General features: G+C 47.3%; 1 protein-coding gene across 29 annotated transcripts in view; it reads left to right on the plus strand.

Annotated features, from left to right (window-relative positions):
- FOXN3 (forkhead box N3) overlaps positions 1-19,380 on the plus strand; it is a 384,586-nt gene that overhangs the window by 252,723 nt on the left and 112,483 nt on the right. For all 29 annotated transcript variants that reach the window (XM_048219823.2, XM_048219835.2, XM_044389973.3 and 26 more), the window contains one exon: positions 16,685-16,749. In XM_048219823.2, coding sequence (XP_048075780.2) covers positions 16,685-16,749 — 65 coding nt within the window. The remainder of the gene's footprint in view (positions 1-16,684; positions 16,750-19,380) is intronic.

Below are 19,380 nucleotides of genomic sequence, written 5' to 3' on the forward strand. Positions count from 1 at the left end.
GTAATTAGTCTAGATTTAGCAGCGGCTCTTCCTGATTTGGGAGGAAGCATGCTTGACTGTTGCCAGGCAACAGCTAATGGCGGTATTAGCTGCCAGCAAGCTGTTGGCAGTAACAGTAAATTCTTTTGTCTTGTTAACAAAAAAATGAGTGTTAAAGATACAGCAGTATATGAAGTCTGTTCTGTTCAAATATATATAACTTAGGCGATAAATTCCTGTGCTAATATAACCTCGATGTGCTGCTGAAATTTATAATGGATTGAGAGAACCCATTCATTCTTGTGCTTGAGTCACGTGTATCTTCTCCTGGCGCTAAAACTCGAAGAAGGGGACAGTGACGCAGCAGAGGTATTGTTTTCTTCAGGTCTCCTAAAAACAACCTGAGGTTTGTGTTAAGTTACGGTTGTGAAATACACACACACTTCTAGCATAAACGTCCCAGGCGAGGACTCTGGTCCATGAGCCTGTGCCACCAATTCTCTGTCACTGATCTCTGTCTCCCTTGCCCCCGCCCCCCACCCCCACTCCTGCCGTGAGCACCCGGCACAGGTGGCCAATCCGGTGGCAGCCAGGGCCGTGGTTCCCCCCCCCCCCCCACCTCAACTTGGCCAGACTCGGTGCAAGTTTTCTAGGACAAAACCTCATCAGAATAATTCTCACTTCATAAGCAAACATGGTATGAATCATCCCGAATTAAGAAAGAAGAAAAAAAAACACTATTGCGTTGGTATTCTGTAAAAAAAAAAAAAGAAAGAAAGAAAGAAAGAAACTGCGTTATATCCCGGAATAGACCCCAGACGGCTGTCAGCACTTCTGTCTTCTGGTTACATGTTTCTAGAGGACATTGTGGATGGTCTCAGGGGTCGCACATTCCATCAGACCCTTTGGCGTACATTTTCTCACGTTACGCTCATACCCAGAGTGGCAGGTGGGGGAGACACAGCAGGTCCGACGGGCCGCGAGGAGAGGAGCTAGAGTGAAAGTTCATGTTTCCTCTGGTTTCCAGGCCTGCACTCCGCGGTCCCCTCAGCTTGGGTCCGGTATCCAGAAAGGTCCAGTTGCCTGGTAAACCAGGGTAAGGCATCAAAGGAATGGCCAAGATGTTGAAAGTACTTCCTTCTTTATTTTCTTGATTTCTAAAATAACAGGTGTTCGTAGCCAGATTTTAAAAAGTACGCACGTTTATAAGTTCTCTTCTCTGCGTTGCCGTATTCTTTGCCGTCTCCCCTGCCCCCACCCCAAGCAGGGGCGGGAGAGTGTCCTCATACCAGTTGTGATTACAGCGTTTCCCTTAAACCTGGCCGTTTTGGATTTTTCCCTGCCAACCTCACTGTTCCTCCCAGGCTCTAGCTCAGCGGAAAGAAGGAAGAAGGATCGTCACCAGAGCTGCAAACCCATTTCTGTCCCTTTTCAATGTTTTTTTTTTTTTTTTTACTATGAGCTGAACTACTTCGGCATCGTGTAAACACGTTGGAGTATGTTAACAGCTGCCTCTCTTTTAAAGTTGAACTGGCTCAGAACTAAAAGGGGAACTGCTTTCAGGTTCTGCTCAAGTTTGCATGTGACAGCATCAAAGCTATTTTTAGTGGAGTGATCACCGGCAAGAAGCTGAAAACGGCTGCTTTCAACTATAAACAGTGGAAAGGATCCTTTCTACGCTGCGGCGGCTCTCAGAGTCCATTTGTCTAGGAGACAAAGGGGTGTGTAAATCCCTTCTTCAAAGTTATGCAGGCATCTGTGCCTGTTCAGAGCCCCATCACCTCTGCGGAGAAGAGTAATGTTAATTTAGCGCTCCGCTGCCCGAGCTCCAAGTTCAACTAGATGCACCGATAATAGTGAATTATAGGAGTGTCCTAGGTGTCCGTTCTGAAAGGCAATGTATAGATGCTCTGAAACGTTCAGTAAACTTTTATTTCCTGTAGATCACCAAACTCAAGAGACAACAGGAAATGAGAGGTGGGTTATATAAACATCATACTCCAGTGGAAAAAGCATGAGTCACTTACTAGTGTGGCAGGACCCTTGCGACTTCACCTTACAGAATGAAGTTTTCTTAGCTGCAGAATGAGGGTCATGATCCCAGCTCTGTATACCTTACAGGGCTTTTTCGGCAGACATCTATTGAATACCTACTGCATGCTGGCCATGAGGAGCCTCAGACTGATAGAACAATTGGTATTCTCCAGAGACTTCACAGTCGAGCCATATAAACCAATAGATGACCACGTGATACAGCGTGATACACATCAAGGGAACGGCCCGAGAGCGGCTGGGTCTGTACTGGGCATAGGGGGAGGAGGAAGGAAAACAAAGCAGAATTTTCAAAAACGCCTAGGAATTTGCAGAGAGGATCTTGGAGGGAGGGATGTTTCAAGCAGGGGCAGCTGAGTGAGCAGAGACGGAAGTGAGAAACTTTCCGGTGTGTCTGGGGGCCCGTGAACAGCTGGGTATTGCCAGGGCAACAACAGGGAAAAAAAAAAAAAAAAAAGACAAGGGATGGCAGGGGCTGAAGCTGGAGCAAGTTGAGCCACTCGCTTAGAGCTAAGGAACTTGGAAGTGACAGCAGGGCACTGGGAGCCAGGACTGAGTTTGAAAAAGAGTGACTGGATTGTCCAAGTTGAAGTGGCGCCACCACCAGTGAAAGCTGGTGCATCTGCAGATACGACCTGGTCACATTGTGAGTATGCCCTGAACAGAAATTGTCACCCAGAAGAGGGGAGGGCGGGGACCGCCTTCTGAAACTGGATGCCACGTACTCTGCGGGTGTGGCTTTTGAAGAGGAGGGGCAGGTAAACGGCCCAGAAGTAGCGTGCTGGAAGACTTTTTTAAAGCCTGATTGAGTGCTGAGCTCTGCAGGCGAGTTGAGGGGCTAGCCCGTGTCCTTCTGGAACTCTCCGGCCCACTAGCCCCAGTGAGGAGGGGGTGTGCCCCAGGCCTGAAGCGTGTGCTGCATGTGGTCAGTGGACACTCAAAGGTGAGTGTAAGGACCAGGCACCAGGAAGCACCATCTGTACGTGGGAGTTGAGTTCCCTCAAAGGTTTCAGGAAGCTAAGGTTTTCCTGAATATGCTTAAAGCTTCAATTATGTGGTAACTTTTATATGCCATGTAAATTCTAAGAAGAGGGAAGTTCAGAACAAAACAAAACAAAACAGAAAAAGCTCACACAGATCTACCCGTAATGGTTGTGCAGGAAGGAATGTTCTGAAAAGTCACCACGTACCACCAAGTTTTGTAAAGCACCATCTCCCATATCTACAACCATGGCCAAGGTGTAACATTACTTTTTTGGAACTATGTTCTCTTTGAATGTGATACACTGTAAAGGAAGCTTAGCGACATTATTTGCTTCATTTTCCTTTAAGGGAAGGAATGCATGTTTCCATAAGTTTTCTAGAAGAATCCAGCGGGCATTCGGTTTTCAGGGAGTTAATATGAGTCCATTACATAGGCCCGAGCCCCCATGATATGGAAGGAGGACCAGTGCAGTTGGATTTCCAACCACTTACTTGGTTTCCCTGAACAAGGCTCGGGGTACACATGAGGACCCTGTGTTGGAGAACGGAGGAAGGTCACAAGCAAGCAGCTGGGACAGGTGCGGGTGGTGGGGGAGGTGGCCAGGGAGCACGTTTGAGGAAGGAGTGGAGGGAGCATCTCTGAGGGGGCGGCCAGCTCTTTATGCTCTGTTGGAAGTATCAGGACAAAGCGGCAGTTCAGGTGCTGGCACCTCATCACAATATCGTTGCCTTGGCAGACAGGAGAGATTACTTTTTGGAACGGAGATTTGCTTTTTTGTCACTTGAAACTGTAGGGAAAATGTTTCATAACATACAAACTTGTGTGCGGTTACATGCAACTTCAGCATTTGCTTGAGTGCCTGGATTTGGTGCCCTTGCTGGGACATTCAGACAGAGGGGTCCAGCTCTCTGTCATCAGCTTTCTGAAATCAGCATTCGTGTCTCTCATCTTTGTGGTGGGGCGTGGGATGGGCTCTAATGGGGTGGAAATGAGTAATCAAGGTAAATCACAATTTTCCCAAAAATAGGTCATTTTTCCCGTCTGTGACGAGTGTTCAGCATGGCAGGAAGTTCCGGGAATCAGATTCCATCGAAGCTTGGGTTCAGCCTTGGGTCTATGTCTCAATCTCTACAAGCCCGAGTGATGAATAGATCATAGCGACTCTAGTCTCTATTAGTGAGTGTTTCTCTGAAAGTTGGAATAGTTCAGTGGAGTAATGAGAGGTAACATCGTTAGCCTTGTCTGCATTTGGGCAATGTGTGGTTGTGTGTCATGGCCTCAGAATGATGCTGCCATCTTGGGACAGAAGATATGCCTGTGGCCGCCCTTCCTGCTTCTAGCTTATGGGAGATGGCGGCCCAGGGATGTACATGACACTTGCCACTGAGTTCACAGCAAAATGATATTTTCACTTCAGAGGCGTTTCCTCTTAAAGGAGTCAATTTTTAGATTTTTAGATAAAGGTTTCCCCCCCGTCACTGGTCCCCAGCTATGCCGATTCTGTCTGAAGTCCCCAGCTGGTTCCACACGTTCCACCGAGTTCCTGGTGCTCTGTCAAGACCTCCCCAGAACCGCTGCAGGGGGAGGCAAGAAGAGCTGGATGCCATCAGTCACGGAGCCCCTCCACGCCCTCACGGCCAGAGGGCAAGGCTGGGAGCTGTCCCTGTGCCACCATCAGCCCCTCCATCGTAGAGAACTGCCATCCACAGACAAGCTGCTCCTTGAGGGGGCTGGGTGTCTGTATTTGGGGGGGTAGTGACGCTGAGATGGGGAAGTTCCATGGGAACACCTCCAGATTTCAACTCCCCAGGAGTGCACCCAAGAGTATATTAAGTGACTGTTCCGGGGCTCTGATGGTGGTCAGCATTTATGGAGCACTTAGTACCAGGCCGGGTGCTGAGTGTCCAACTTGGTGGTGACACTGTGAAGGATCTGCAGTGTCCCTGGAGAGGCAGCTGGAGAACTGGCAGGACAGTTGGTCCTGAAGTCCACGTGTCTAGGCCAATGCTGTCAGACCTCAAAGAAGAGACAGATGAGGGTCAAATCAGGTTAGTCCTTGTGGAAGAGAGAAAATTGTTGATGGTTTCTGTCCAACAGGAAGGTCTAGTGTCTAGTTTCATTCATGGCATAGTAATCGAAGGCAGTGGTCTCACCTCTGTGTGTCCAGAGCTGTGTGTGTCATTCTCTGTACAACCCCAAATCCTTGGTCTATTTAGCCATCCATGTCCCTGCCTCTTGGTTTCTTCACTGGCATGTCCCCATAGCGTGTAAAAACATGTTTATTCCATGAGTGGAGAAGTGAGAAAAGGTGGGCAAACCCATTCGCCATTTTCAGAGGAGCAGAGAAGCACCACCTGCCCCCCCACTGTCTGGTCAGTCATTAGGGAGTGTCTGCTTGTTTTATGATCTATCTCTCTATCTAATTATCTATTATTTTGAAGTCGTAGGAAAATACATACAACATAAATTTATCATCCTAATCACTTTTAAGTATACAGTGTGCTGCCGGGAAGTACATTCATTGTACATCCGGCACCACCATCTGTTTCCAGAACTTTTCCATCTTCCCCAACTGAAACTCTGTACCCATGAAACAGCAGCTCCCCAGTTCTCCCCCCAGCCCCTGGCAACCACCATTCCACTTTCTGTCTTTTATGAGTTTGACGACTCTAGGGACCTCATGTAGATGGAATCATACAGTCTTTGTCTTATTGTGACGGGTGTAGTTCACAGGTTACTGTCCTCACGGCTCAGCCATGTGGTAGCCTGTGTCAGAATTTCCTTCTTCTAAGACCAGAGACCGCCATGTGTGGATACCATAGTCTTGGTCTGTTCTTCCATCCATTGACAGACACTTGGGTTGCTTCCACTGTTTGCCTATTGTGAATAGTGCCGCTGTAAACAAGGGTGTACAGTTCTCTCTTTGAGTTCTTGCTGTCAGTTCTTTTTTGTGTGTATCCAGAAGAGGAACTACTGGATCATATGGCAATCCTAGGTGTAATATTTTGAGGAAGCATCGTACTATTGTCCATAGTGACTGCGCCATTGGAAGGGGGGGTTTCAGTTATTTAACTCTTCCCGTGTGTGGCTTGCCTTTCCTCCTTGAGTTTTGCAAATGCAGTCCTCCTCCTTTCTGCTCAGCTAATGTCCTTTGAACCGGACTTGTTAAAATCTGGCCATAATGGACAGGTTTGGGTTAGCACCTCCGGTCGGCTGGTTGGACCACGGCTGCATCGTCGGCCCAGATTTGGGGCTGTTGGCTTTCCCCCATCCACCTTTAGAAAGTTCAGTTTATTCCATTGCCCGCCCCCCACACCCCACCCTGGGCAGATGTGCCCAGGGAAGTCCCAGGCAGCTCCAAAGATTAAGCTAGAACCAAACTGGCGCTAGACTTGGAGCTCTTAGAACAGCTGCTCAGCTTCCCTCAACTCCACCATTTTAATTGTGATTAGTAGGTTCATTTGCATCTAAAAGGAGTCGTTTTCTTATCAGCACCATTGAGTTGGGAACCAGTGTGCTCCATTTATATAGAGTGGCCCATTTTAACCAGGCCCATTAAGCAGTAAAAGTAAATGTGGGTGTTTTACAAATGCAAATATATCATGCAAATAATGTACTTTATGCTGAATGATGCCTTGGTTTTCATATGTAAAATTAGAAACTGTGTAGCATGGAGATAATGATAAACACCTTTGCATCTGTTCATAAAATGTATCATGAGCCGTATGCATCTAAAATCCTAGCGGGGGTTTTGAGCAGCGTTTCTTCAGTGGACCCAAACGTGCATTCCATATTATCAGAAATATACATGTACTTATCTAGTTATTTATATATTCCTAAGTAATCAAGAAATCACAGAAAAGAGTAATCTAAATTACCTAACCTATTACTTACCATCAATGATGAGATTTATCATTTCGTTCCCATTTTTAAAGATTTTTAAGTTTTTATCTGATGATGACAGAGAAGAAATGTTACTATATGGGGTAGTTCCTTGGTAAGAGACAGTCTGTAAGAGATTTTTCTTTTAATCCCTAGTGTTTGAAGCTATTCTGACTAGGATATGCAGGTACCGTTTCTGCTGCTTCATAAAAACACTTAGTAGAGTAATGACACCCATCTTCTGTGTGCGACAAACTTGGCCACATTCTAGGAGGTAATCATTCTTTAGTCTCTGCCCACGTGAGGTGTCTGCTCTTTGGAAGTCAAGACACAGACCTATGGAAAGTGAATTAAAGGTGTACGAAGACATCAGGTCAGGAAACATCGCAGAGTATGATCACTTCCCAATTGGCTGTTCAGGTAGTAATTACTAAACCAACTCAGCGTAGGGGAGAGGTCCCAGCGTGGGAGTGACCAGGAACATTCTCCCTGGGATTTGGTATTTGAGTGAGTAATAAAGGGTGGATGAGACCTGAACAGGCGAAGAGAACATGGGAAGAGGCCGTTTCAGGCAGAGGGGGACAGAATTGGCTCTAATGGGCCTTGGAAGTACATGGGGTCCATGTGTGTTCTGGAGACCGGGTCAGGTGGGATACTGGGGAGCAGGGAGAACACTCTGGGAAAGAATATAAAGACTTCTGAGGGGCAGAGAACCTATTGGCTTTGACTCTGCCCTATAAGCTACTGGTTTTGCCACACTTTCATAATCACCAAACGCTTCAAATGAGAAATTATGTGGTAACTCAATACCTAAGATGCAAGAAAAAATCACATCCCTTGTTGACATTGGGCCAGGACCTCACCTAGACATCCATCCCCCACCCCCACCGTTGGCAGCTCCATGGGCATCTCCTGGGGTTTCCCGAGGAGCAGTTTGCAAAGCAGGGGCAGAGCAAGTGATGATGCTGTGTTGTGCTTGGAGAAGGCTGCTAAGGTGTTAGGCAGGGCCCCCTGGGGTCATGGGGGAGATTTGTTCCGGTACTAGTAGGGACACCTGCATTTCGGTTGAACCCAGTAGAGCAGAAACACAAGAGACCTTAGAAAGAAAGACTTGGCAGCAATGGGTGACAGCAGACTGGAGCATGGGAGCAGAAGGTGTTGGACACTCCCGAATTTTGAACTTGAGAATTTTACAGGTGATCACCAAAGGATGAGTGATTCTTTTTCTTCTTTGTTTTTGTGAGGAATGTGAGTTACACTGTAAACTTACTGCCTCAGCAAGCATTTGATAGGTGCCAGCAAGCACTGCGGGAGGTGATGGAGATGTAGGGATCTTTTGGTGTTGTGGAGAGTGAGTCCGCCGCTGAAAAGCGAGACTGCCATGGACACCGTTATGGGTTGAGTTGTCCCCCCACCCCGCAAATTCATATGTTGATGTCCTAACACGTAGTACCTTAGAATATGACCGGATTTGGAAATCAGGTCATTGTAGGTGTGATTAGTTAAGAATAGGTCATATTGCAGTAGGGTGGGACTCCTAAGCCAAGATGAAAAGGGGAAATGTGGACACAGATGAGCACGCACTGGGAGAAGGCCACGTAAACATGAACGCAGAGACAGGGTGATGCCTGTGTAAGCCAAGGAATACCAAGGATTGTTATCAAACCAGAAACTCAAGGAGAGGCATGGAACAGATTCGTGCTTAGAGCCCTTCGACAGAACCAGTGTTGACCTTGGACTTCTAGCCTCCAGAACTGAGAGACAAGAAATTTCTGTCATCGAAGCCACCCATCTGTGGCACTTTGTTACGGCATCCCTAGAGGACTCAGACGTGAGAAACCCAGGGCAGTGTGGAAGTGCCCATGGGGACCAGCGGGGAGGCCGAGGCGGAAAGCCTGACCCTTCGCTTACGGGATTGGTGGGGTGACAGCCGAGGATCATGTCAGGACACAGCCAGAGGTACATTCCAGAGTCTACAGACAAGGTCAGCTGGAGATGTGGAATTGGAAAAGCCGGATTTTCCATCATTCCATAAACTCTTCTAGGAAAGGAATAGGAGGGAAGAAGAGAGAGGGCTAACATTCTAGGAATGCCCATAATTATGGGGCCAAGGCTGGACAGGGAGCTTGCGGGATGTATAGAAGGGAGAGTGGGACAAGGAGAACCAGGCTGGAAGGGTGTTTGGGGGTTAAAATTGGAAAGAAGTTTAAAGGGGTAATGTCACAAGTCATCGAATTTATGTAATCAGGAAAATACAGGCAAGCTTCTCTTGCGAGCACGTGGAGGAGGGGAGGGAGGCCGTCGTGCCACCAAGGACCCTCTGCCCTGAATGGCCAGGGGACTAGGAGGCCTGTGGTGACGTCCACATGAGAGGACTGTGTCCAGTTGTTGGAGACAGCGATGTGATGGGGTGAAGGCCAGGCACATTGTGCCAACTCCGGGGGCTTTCTTAGTGCCTGGCAGAGCTCTGGGGGCTGAGCGGGGTCTGAACGTGAGTTGCTGTTTGATAATGGACGAGATAAGAAGTTACTAGCCCTCGGAAGGGAGGGGCAAGTGGAGACAAGGGGTACCATGAGTAATGGAGGAAGGGGAGGTTCCAGAGGAGAAGAGGGCAATAGGGTGCTACTTCGCAAGGAAGAAGGTGTAGACGCAGGTGGAAATAACGGGGCGAGTGAGCTTATGCGGAATGGCTTTGGTTTCAGAAAAGAGGAGGTGACATTGCCAGATGGAGATGTGGAGAGGGAGGTTTGGGATTTGGCAAGTGGGAGAAGATCGAGGCCAGCTTATTAGGTAGCTGCCTGCCAGGCCAATGGTCCTCACCTGGGGGCAGATTGGTCCCCCAGTGGATGCCTATCTGGAGACATCTGTAGTTGTTACAACAGGGGAGGGCTTAGCAACTGGCATCCAGTGGGTAGAGGCCAGGGAGGCTGCCGAACGTCCTGTGATACACAGGACAAGCCCCCATGACAAGGAATTCTCCAGTCCCAAATGCCGGGAGTGCCGAGGTTAGGAAACCCTGCCATGGGTCAGATTCACACATGTGTCCAAGGGGGGATCCTGAACTTCGACATGTAGTTAAACTAACACGGTGGCTCTTACTGCAGAGCAGCCACCTGCCTCCATCCGGTTCTCACTGCAGGTCTCACAGCCCTTTCAACCCCCAGCACCTCCGGGGCCTTGGCAGTGACGGGCACCCAAGAACGCTTCATAGGGTGATGGGTCATCCATTTGGATGAGTCTCTCGTTTTCATACTTGGCTAAGATAACAAAGCGACTCTGTCTTACCGTGGTCTGTGTTTTGCCCTCAGGGCGATCTTGCCATGCTCTCTGCTGTGGCTTTTGTGGTCCTGGATCCTTTTTGTCTTAATGTTTCAGTAATGCCTTCTCAAGAATGGCCAGTCCTGGTATGTTTCCACCAGGCCCTGGAAGATCACTGTGGGCAGCTGTACTTGCCACTTTGGATCTGCGCAGGGTTCTCTCTCTCTCTCTCTCTCTCTTTTTTTAAGATTTATTTGAGAATGAGAGGAAGGCAGTGAGAGAGAGAATGCACACAGGCATGCGAGCAAGGGGAGGGACAGAGGGAGAGGGAGAAGCAGAGAATCCCAAGCAGACTCCACACTGAGCATGGAACCTGACGTGGAGCTCGACCACATGACCCTGAGATCATGACCTGAGCCAAAACCAAGAGTCAGACGCTTAACCCACTGAGCCACCCAGGCGCACCGAGTTCTCTCTGTTTACTGTAGCTTTCTTTAAAATAGGTGGTATCTGTGAAGTTGCTTCTTGCAGCCTGTTGATTTTTATAAACTGTTTATTGTTCTTTGGGACTGAGGAACATTCGCAATGAGACCATCTCGAAGCATCTGGAAAGAAAAGAGGAAGAAGAAGGCATGGCTCCCTCATCCATTACAGGAATGGAGCGCCGACCTGGGTTGGCGTTCTTGGTTGGCACCAAGAACGTCTCTTCACTTCCCCGAACCATGTCGTCCTTGTCATCAGGACCACCACCCGGATTCTTGCAGGTCCCCAGGCATCCTTTTTGCGTGCGTTGTCTCGTATCATTGCCCCCACTTGATGGGCGTGTAGTTGAGACTTGGCCAAGTAAGACGTTCAGGTTGTGTTTCACACAAATTCCTGTGCCCAAATCTTGTGCTGGCCCCGACTGTCATCATGCTCGGGTTTTTTGGGGAAGGTTATCAAAGTACAAGAATGTCCCCAAGAAGGCCGAACGTTCAGCTGAGCTCTTCAGCGGTGCTTCTCAAATCGTGAGCGATATTTCGTGAAACGGGATACCTTCTGACTTGCGTCTCTTTGTCCTGCTCTAATTTCTTCTTTCCAAACTTCAGTGACTGGTGTCCTTCACCCCAGGGGTTTGTGTTAGCATAAGGTACAGGTCACATTTATTTTTCTGTTATTTTCTGGTGATGAATACACAGAATTAAAACAATAGAATTTCAGGTATTTTGGGGAATTTCCCCACTTTTACAAGTGCTTTGAGTGTTTTATTTCTGGGTAAACACAGTCTGGTGGTAGATGTCACACGTCCAGAGCCATTGCCTTCACACTCGTTTCCAGGGCTAAGAATATGACAGGAGGCTGTTCGGTTGCCTACAAAGTATCGAGCAAGCCCTGGGCTCCGTAAATACTAGATGAGCATAGGCTGGCCTCACGATACCCCTTTCCTTTTCCTCAGTCGGGTTGGGCTTTCTGCTTTATAGTGTGTTGTGGACCATTCTAGCAGAGATGCTGACTGTCCCTTCACAGACAGCACGTAGGTTGGTGCTTCACTGCCCAAAACTCTTTATTTAGACTTCGATTTATTTCTTTTAGAGTCTTTCTTGCACGAGTTTCTTCACTCATTGGCTCTCCCCCCCTCTCTGTCTCTCTCATTTTACATTTTAAAAAATTTAGTTGTGGTAAAATAGATATAACATGAAGTATTACCATCTTAACTAGGTTTTTTAGGTACACCATCCAGTGGTATTACTTAAATGCATTCACAGTGTTGTGTAGCCAATCTCTAGAACTCTCTTCATCTTACAGAACTGCAGTACCCATTAAACAACTCTTTACCCTCCCCTCCCCTCAGCCCCTGACAACCTCCATTCTCCTTTCTGTCTTTATGAATTTGACCACTAGAGTCAAGTACCGTTCTTGTCCCTTTGTGTCTGGCTTATTTCACTTAGTATAATGTCAAGGTTCACTCATGTTGGAATATCCTGTACTCTCTTTTAGATACACCAGTTCATATTTGGTAGCTGAGTTCTTAGGAAAAAAGAAAAAAGTAATTTTCTTAATTTGCTTTTCATTAGACTCACAGAACCCAGGCCGGAGTATGGGTCTTGGCAGAACCTCTCAGGGTCTTGGTTACAGTCTGTCTGGTTCTCACAAGGATGAAAGCTCGTGAGTGGAGGAAAATCCCGTGATCGAACACATCATTATGCCAAGAGCCACCTTAGGGCTGTATGACCTGTTGAGTCATGGTGTTCTGTTGGGAGTTGGAAGTCATGCAGCTTCCAGGGTACAGCCTAGGAAGTGAGTGAGGGCTGAGACCAGCAAACGCTAGGCCTGCTGTTCAAGATGTATCATGTCTCTCTTGGGGTTTGTGCTGGTGTAGCGCTGGTCTTCATGATCGGCCTGGGTCAGTGTGCTCGGATGCCAGTTCACAAACTGCTTTTCTGGCAGTCGGAGCCCTCTTAACCTGTTGGTCAGCTGCCTTTGTCACAGGTGGGTTTGGCATATAATGCTGAAGGTCATGGAATTTTGTTAGAGTGTTATTGAAATGAGACATTTGTGGCACCCGCATTGTGGTGTTTCTGCTAATTATGAGCCCATGTGTCTGTCTTTCCCATATGGTGAGCCTGATTGCTTTTTCTAGCCTGGGATTTTGCCTTGAGATTCTTTTTGTTTGTTTATTTCAAGTCTTTATTTAAATTCTAGTTAGTTAACGTATAGTGTAATATTAGTTTCAGGGATAGAATTTAGTGGTTCATCACTTACGTACAACACCCTGTGCTCATCCCAACAAGTGCCCTCCTTAATCCCCATCACCCATCTATCCTCTGACCCACCTCCCCTCCAGCAAACTTCGGTGTGTTCTCTATAGTCAAGAGTCTGTTGTACAGTTTGCCTCTCGCTCTCTTTTTCCACCCTATGTTCATCTGTTTTGTTTCTTAAATTCCACTGTATGAGTGAACTCATACGGAATTTGTCTTTCTCTGATCGACTTACTTCTCTTAGTATAATACACTCTAGTTCCCCCCACCCAACTTGCAAATGGCAAGATTTCATTCTTTTTTATGGCCGAGAAATATCCCATTGTGTTTATATCTATCTGTGTGTGTGTGTATACACACACACACACACACATATATATACCATGTCTTCTTTATCCATTCATCAGTTGATGGACATTTGGGCTCTTTCTGTAATTTTGGCTGTTGTTGATAATGCTGCTGTTAACATTCGGGTGCATGTGTCCCTTCGAATCAGTATTTTTGTATCCTTTGGGTAAATACCTAGTAATGCAATTGCTGGATCGTAGCTCTATTTTTAACTTTTTGAGGAACCTCTGTACTGTTTTCCAGAGTAGCTGCACCGTTTGCATCCCTACCAACAGTGTAAGAGGGTTCTCCTTTTTCCACATCCTTGACAACATCTGTTATTTCCTGTGTTGTTGATTTTAGCCATTTGCCTTGAGATTCTTAGTGAAATACCATCCACAGCATTCTTCATGGAGAAGGATAGACCAGAGTTTAGTGCCAGCAGATTAGAAGAGGAACGTGGGAAGAGGAGGCATGATGTGTATGTGATGGTACGGTGGGCCGGCCCTGGAAGCCCCAGTCTGGTCTTGGGCTCATCACTAACCAGCCTTGTGATGCTTGGGCAGCTCCCTCCACCTCTCAGGGCCTCCCATCTCCTCAGCTCCTCCTTCTGCCCTGCCCGTCCACAGCATGGAGGATCCCATTGGAAAACTGTTGATTGCTATCCTTTGTAAATGGTAATTTGCTATCCCAGCATCCTACCCTGTGAGCACCATTGTAAGGTGATTAAAACCCACTCCGGTAGGCTTAAGGGGTCCCTCGTGGCCACTTCTCATGGCAGTGACCATTTACAAGTCACCAATGCTTAAGTGACCGAGCGTAGAGAACCCCCGACCCCTCTTCCCCCCGCATGTGTCACATTCACACTCCCCTCCCCTTGATTGGCCACATGAACTTGTGGTTTCCAGGGTACTTCAGCAACTCCTGTGAAGCCCTCCGTTAGCGTCTTCTCTAAATTCCTATGGCTAATAAACACTTCAGGTAATTTCATATAATTTTTGAAAACCAACTTTGAGCCTTAAAGGCCAATGAGCTGGGAGCATCACCAGATGGAGGGGAAAAAAAATAATCAGTTTGCTACCTCCCCACTTGCAGCCACTAGGGCCGCATCCATTGGCCTTTCCATAGTCAAGTATGTCTCTTTAGATATGGTCACAGGAGGTTGGAGCTAGGTAAGTTCCTAGAGGCCATAAAATATGGCTTTTAATTTTTCCCCTGTGTCCTTCTCTACCCCAAGGACAGTTCTCAGTAGGTACTTAATGAGTCCTTGAATCCCGACAGCCATGTTGAGGGGCCATCCGAAAGAAGCACGTAGACTCTGGCCAGTGAGCTACAATTGCAGTGAGCATGGTAGGAACCAGCTTAACTTGAGCTAGAAGGAGACCAGAGATGAATTTGTCATTGACAGTGGGGGCCAGGGAAGAACAGGTGGGTGAGCCAGTCCAAATCTCTCTCCACGACTGGAGTATCCATTATGCGGGCATCGTGGCAGGATGACTAGAATAGTGATCAGTGACTTAGGTACGTTAAAAGGATGTTGTAGAAATCGCTGAGTAGATTTCTATCATGCAGAGAATTTTCCTTATCTTAAACCACTGGATTTACCTGACCTCAGTTCCCCACGTTCACTCCATGCCAGGCGTTTCCTCAGTGTTCAGCCAAATCAAGGTCAGGATAAAGAGGAGATTTGGATGGAAGTAAGCTGGATATTCAGGCTCCTGCAGTAATACTCAATTATTGAATTCTCTCGAAGCACCAGCCCCTCTATAATGAAGTCCTCAGTTTTTAAATATCTTTAGAAATCAGGTGATTCAGGATCGGCAACAGCCAGCTTGCTGTTTCCTGCTTTCTTATAAAAATAAGATGATAAAAATCCCAGGGAGATGGCTGGAGTTGTTAAAAGATAATCTTGAGCATTTTAATACACATTATTTTTCATGCACCTTTGAGCCTTGAAAGCCTCCACGGAATAGGACAGGAATCAGATGGAAGAGAAATCAGCGTGCCGTCGTCCTGCGGCCCTGAGACCCCCAGGCAGGTCTGGTGTGCTGTGCAACCTGGCCGCTCAGAGGCCCCGCCTGCCAGAGCTGAGAGGACTGCAGGAGAAGCTGTAGCTTCGATGCCTTCTTCTCGCTTACTCTGAGTGTAGTCAACCCCAAACAGAAATAAAACAACAAGGTTCATCTACATCCAGGTTCGTAGTGTCTGTTCTCTAGCACCGTTGGCGTCATTTCGACGTCGAACAGTATTTCTACGCGCTGTAGCTCTCTTCTCCCTCCCTCTCCGCCCCTCACCAATCACGTAACGTGTCCCCGTACCTGCTGTGCTGCTTGTACCTCGCAGGTAGCGAAATCTTGGTCAGCACAATGTGTCACTGGTGTTTCTCCTTGTTAACAGTATTGATCGCTGTCCTGTACTCCCAGAGACCCCGGCTGCCTGGTAAAGTGTTCATTATGTAGCCCTTCGGGTTTCTTATTCCGTGTGCGCATGCCCACCACATTTACACCTCTGTCAGACCAGCTTGTGACTTTTCTACTGTGACTGACAGGGCCTTAACCAGTATCACTTGCCACGGACTGCCTTAGCGAAGGTCACCTATGCTGCCTCTTGGGTTGGAGGTAGTAACATGTTTGACTGAGTGCTTCTAGCATGAATCTAAACCAATCCTTGATTTAGAATAACCGACTTCCCACTCCAAGGATATTTTACTAAGACTGGCTTGGTTATAAAGTTTTTCACTGGGCGTCTTAAAACAGTGAGAACGTTCATCTGTAAATGTAGTGAAGTGTCTTTGTGTGTATTGATCTTATTTTCTTGCCTCTGTCTCCTCCTCCCAGACTGCGGGTGGTAGGCACATCTGCAAAATGCTTTATAGGGTATGGAGGGCAACATTTTAAGCAAAGAAATAGAACACAGGATCCCAAACAAGAGGATGGGATGGGGGAGGGAGGGAGTCCATCAAAGCCATTTCTGTATGTTAAGCATTTGGTGAGGAGAAAAGCCAAGAAAGGCACATGTGCGTTCATCCCGGGCAGGTGTCACTAGGAAGTGACGGAAAACCCACTTGGTCCCAGAAGACAAGGATAGAAGTTCTCTGCCACATAAATTCATAAAATTAGGAACCAATTAGCAGCCATGCTTAAGTGATTACGTTGTGATGTTGGACTCTGTGCACGTGCCATTTCTTTTACCTGCAAATGATTTCAGTGCCCAGGAGGGAGAAGGGTCAGGACCGTAAGCAGAATACCCATGCAGACGGGTTCTGCGCTGTGAATCACGAAGCCATTCAACTTAATACGAACCGGGTGGTTTTTAAAGACGCATTTTCGGAGGGTGTCCATAACGCATCATTGGGAAAGTGTTTTGAGGCCTTCTGAGTGATGCGTTTGGAGAGGCGTCCGTTCCGAGTGCAGCCGGGGGAGTCCACCAGCCCACGCTTACTCTGGTTTCTCTTCTGTTGCAGCACATCAGGTCCACCCATCTGGCCGGGCAGTACCTTCTTCAAGAGAAATGGAGCCCTTCTGCCAGGTAGGTCTCTCGGAGCGCCCCCTCCCACCCCCCGGCACTGGGCCCTTGTGCTGGTAGCAGCCAGGGGAGCCCTGTCCTCTTCAGGAGAGGGCACTGTCTGGAGAAGTGTGACTGCTGTGGGTTGGGACTGTTTGTCCAGTTCTCTTTCTTTCTTCCTACTCACGTCTCCTGGTTGCTATGAATTGTTAGTCCGAAACCAGGACTGGTTTTTTGGTCTGCCACCACTGGCCCTGTTTCGGAAGCGTCGGCTTGCTTTGGTGAAACTGGAATGACGTGGCAGTTAAGGTATGAGAGTAGCATAAACTGAGCTAGTCAGCTGGTGAAAACACACCCCGTTATGTATTTCCAGTGCTCGAGCAAATGAGGAATGTTCTGGGTGTTCTGGCGCTTCGGTGATTGTGGTGGTGCCTTTATTCCCTGCTGGCCCCTAACATCCCCGTGTGCCTAGAAGGCTGGCTGTGGGGGGTTGCAAGGCTCAGAGTTCAGTCACCCCTCTCCTGCCCCATGAGCATCCCTTGCAGGGGGACGTCCTTCTTGTAGTCCAGCTCACCCTTTGCTTTGCTGTCAGTCCTGTCCAACCTGCTCAAGGAATTCCAACTGCCTTTCATCTCTGCTTTGGCTATTAAGTTTCTTTTGAAGTGACTGAATAAAGCGAAAGAAGAATAAATGTTAAAAGTAGCCGTGAGATGCCTTCTAGATACTTCTGGATTATCACTGTTTTGGAGGTCTGCTGTGCAGATAAGCTGGAATCGGTGGGTTCCTGAGGTTTCTAGTTTCCTGTCCCCATTAGCCTCTGTCGTTCGGCTGGGTGTCAGAGGGGCACAAAAGCAGATGGGTCTGGTGGTACCGAGAGCTTTAGAACCGCTCTGGGCTTCTAGTGCGGAGTGGGCTGTGCATTTTGGTTGCTTTAGAGCCGGTAAGCGTCTTTTCCTGAAGGGCCGGCCAGGTGTGCGAAGGAGTGGACTGTAAATGTGGCTGAGAAAGGGGACATTTATCTTCAGGTTTCCTGAGTACCTCAAAGAGATGGCATCGCATTTCTGTTGTTTTATAGGCCATGTGATTACATGTTGTCTTTGTAATAGCCTGTGAAATCAGCAACTGAAGGATTTCCTTGCCTGTTTGCTTGGTACAGGTGAAATTCAGGCAGGCAGCTTTGACTAATCCTTATTTTAATGACCATTATAGATATCTTAAATATTTAAGGCAAAAAGGGAACTCCCTCTACTCTCAAAGATTAATACATAATTTTGAAAAATCTGTTCTCCCTTCAGATAGCATTAAACGGAAACCAATTATGATGAGCCTTTGGGAGTTTTTTCAAGTGAATTTCAGTTATGTGCATATTTATTTTTCCTCTAGATCTATAACAATGATATGAATATCATTCGTGTTTGGATTATTTTCAGAAGAGGGATTTTATTTAGCCAGGACATTTTCTTACAGGATTTTTAATTCATTAAGTTTCACATTAAGTAAGATTTGCTCTTACGATATTAGTTTTTGGTTGTTTCTGTCCGGCAAAAGCATGAAGAAAACATCAGTAAGGTTCTGAAGTTGCGTGATTTCACTGTGAGATTATCTCATGGGTGTGGACCTTTTTTCTCTTCCTGATAGGGTTTAAAATTCTAATTTTTCTGAGCGCTGAGAATCACATTATTACAGATTTCAGATGCTTATTCAATCCACATGAACTTCATTGCAGCCCTTCTATTTTTTAAATTTTTATTTGTATTTTTTTGTACATGTGAAAATCAGAAGACTCCTGGTTGGAGTTTGAGAGGGTGGGCAAGGATTTGCTCATTTTTTCCTGCGACAGTTCTTTGCTGTGTATTTGCTATATCTATATTTATGGTGCTGAGATTTTTCAGACTACGTGCCTGTTCTCAATTCATATTTTTGTGTTCCTTCGTTGGGTGGTACTGGGTCATCAAGAAGTTGCTAATACCCACGAGCAAAAGTTTTACAGTAAAAACATGGGGACATGAAGAAGGGAGCTGCCCAGGCATGCCAGTGGATGGTTTGGGTTAGACTCAAGTAGAAGAAAACATGCCTGATTTATACTCCCTTTCTCATCTTTATACTTTACGTTTTCAAAATATGCACATGCTCCTTCTTTTCCCCTGTAGCAAGCAGGAGGGCATTTGCTCTGGGTAATGAGACTAGGAAACAACTCTGTGAGTAGGTCCCAGCCACAGGGATTGGGGCTGAAGGCAAGCAGGGTACTCCTAAAGAACCCACTGCCTAGAACTGGGGTAGAAGGTGACATAGAGGCCCAAGGACCGGCCAGCAAAACCCAGCTGACATTGGCCGCCCTCACATGCAAAACTGGCTGAACCGGGCTACACGGGGGGGGGGGGGGTGTCACTGGGGAGAACCTGCTGTGTGGAGTGGCCCTGGGAGTTGTGACGACAAGAAGGTAGGCATGGCAGAAGGAGCAGCTGTGTCACACCGTTTGGTGGAGGGAGGCGGATTTTTGTCCGGAGGGTGGGAGAGGAGGGCCCGTCAGTTCTCGGGAGCGTTGACACTTGAACGAGGTCTTGAAAAATAGACTGTGGGCGTGCGGAAACAACAAAAGGTATTGCGAGAAGGGGAAACAAGAGTCTATAGGCAAGAGGGCGCATGGTGATGGGG

Source organism: Ursus arctos, unplaced genomic scaffold, assembly GCF_023065955.2.
Source record: "Ursus arctos isolate Adak ecotype North America unplaced genomic scaffold, UrsArc2.0 scaffold_25, whole genome shotgun sequence".
In the NCBI taxonomy this organism is placed as follows: domain Eukaryota; kingdom Metazoa; phylum Chordata; class Mammalia; order Carnivora; family Ursidae; genus Ursus; species Ursus arctos.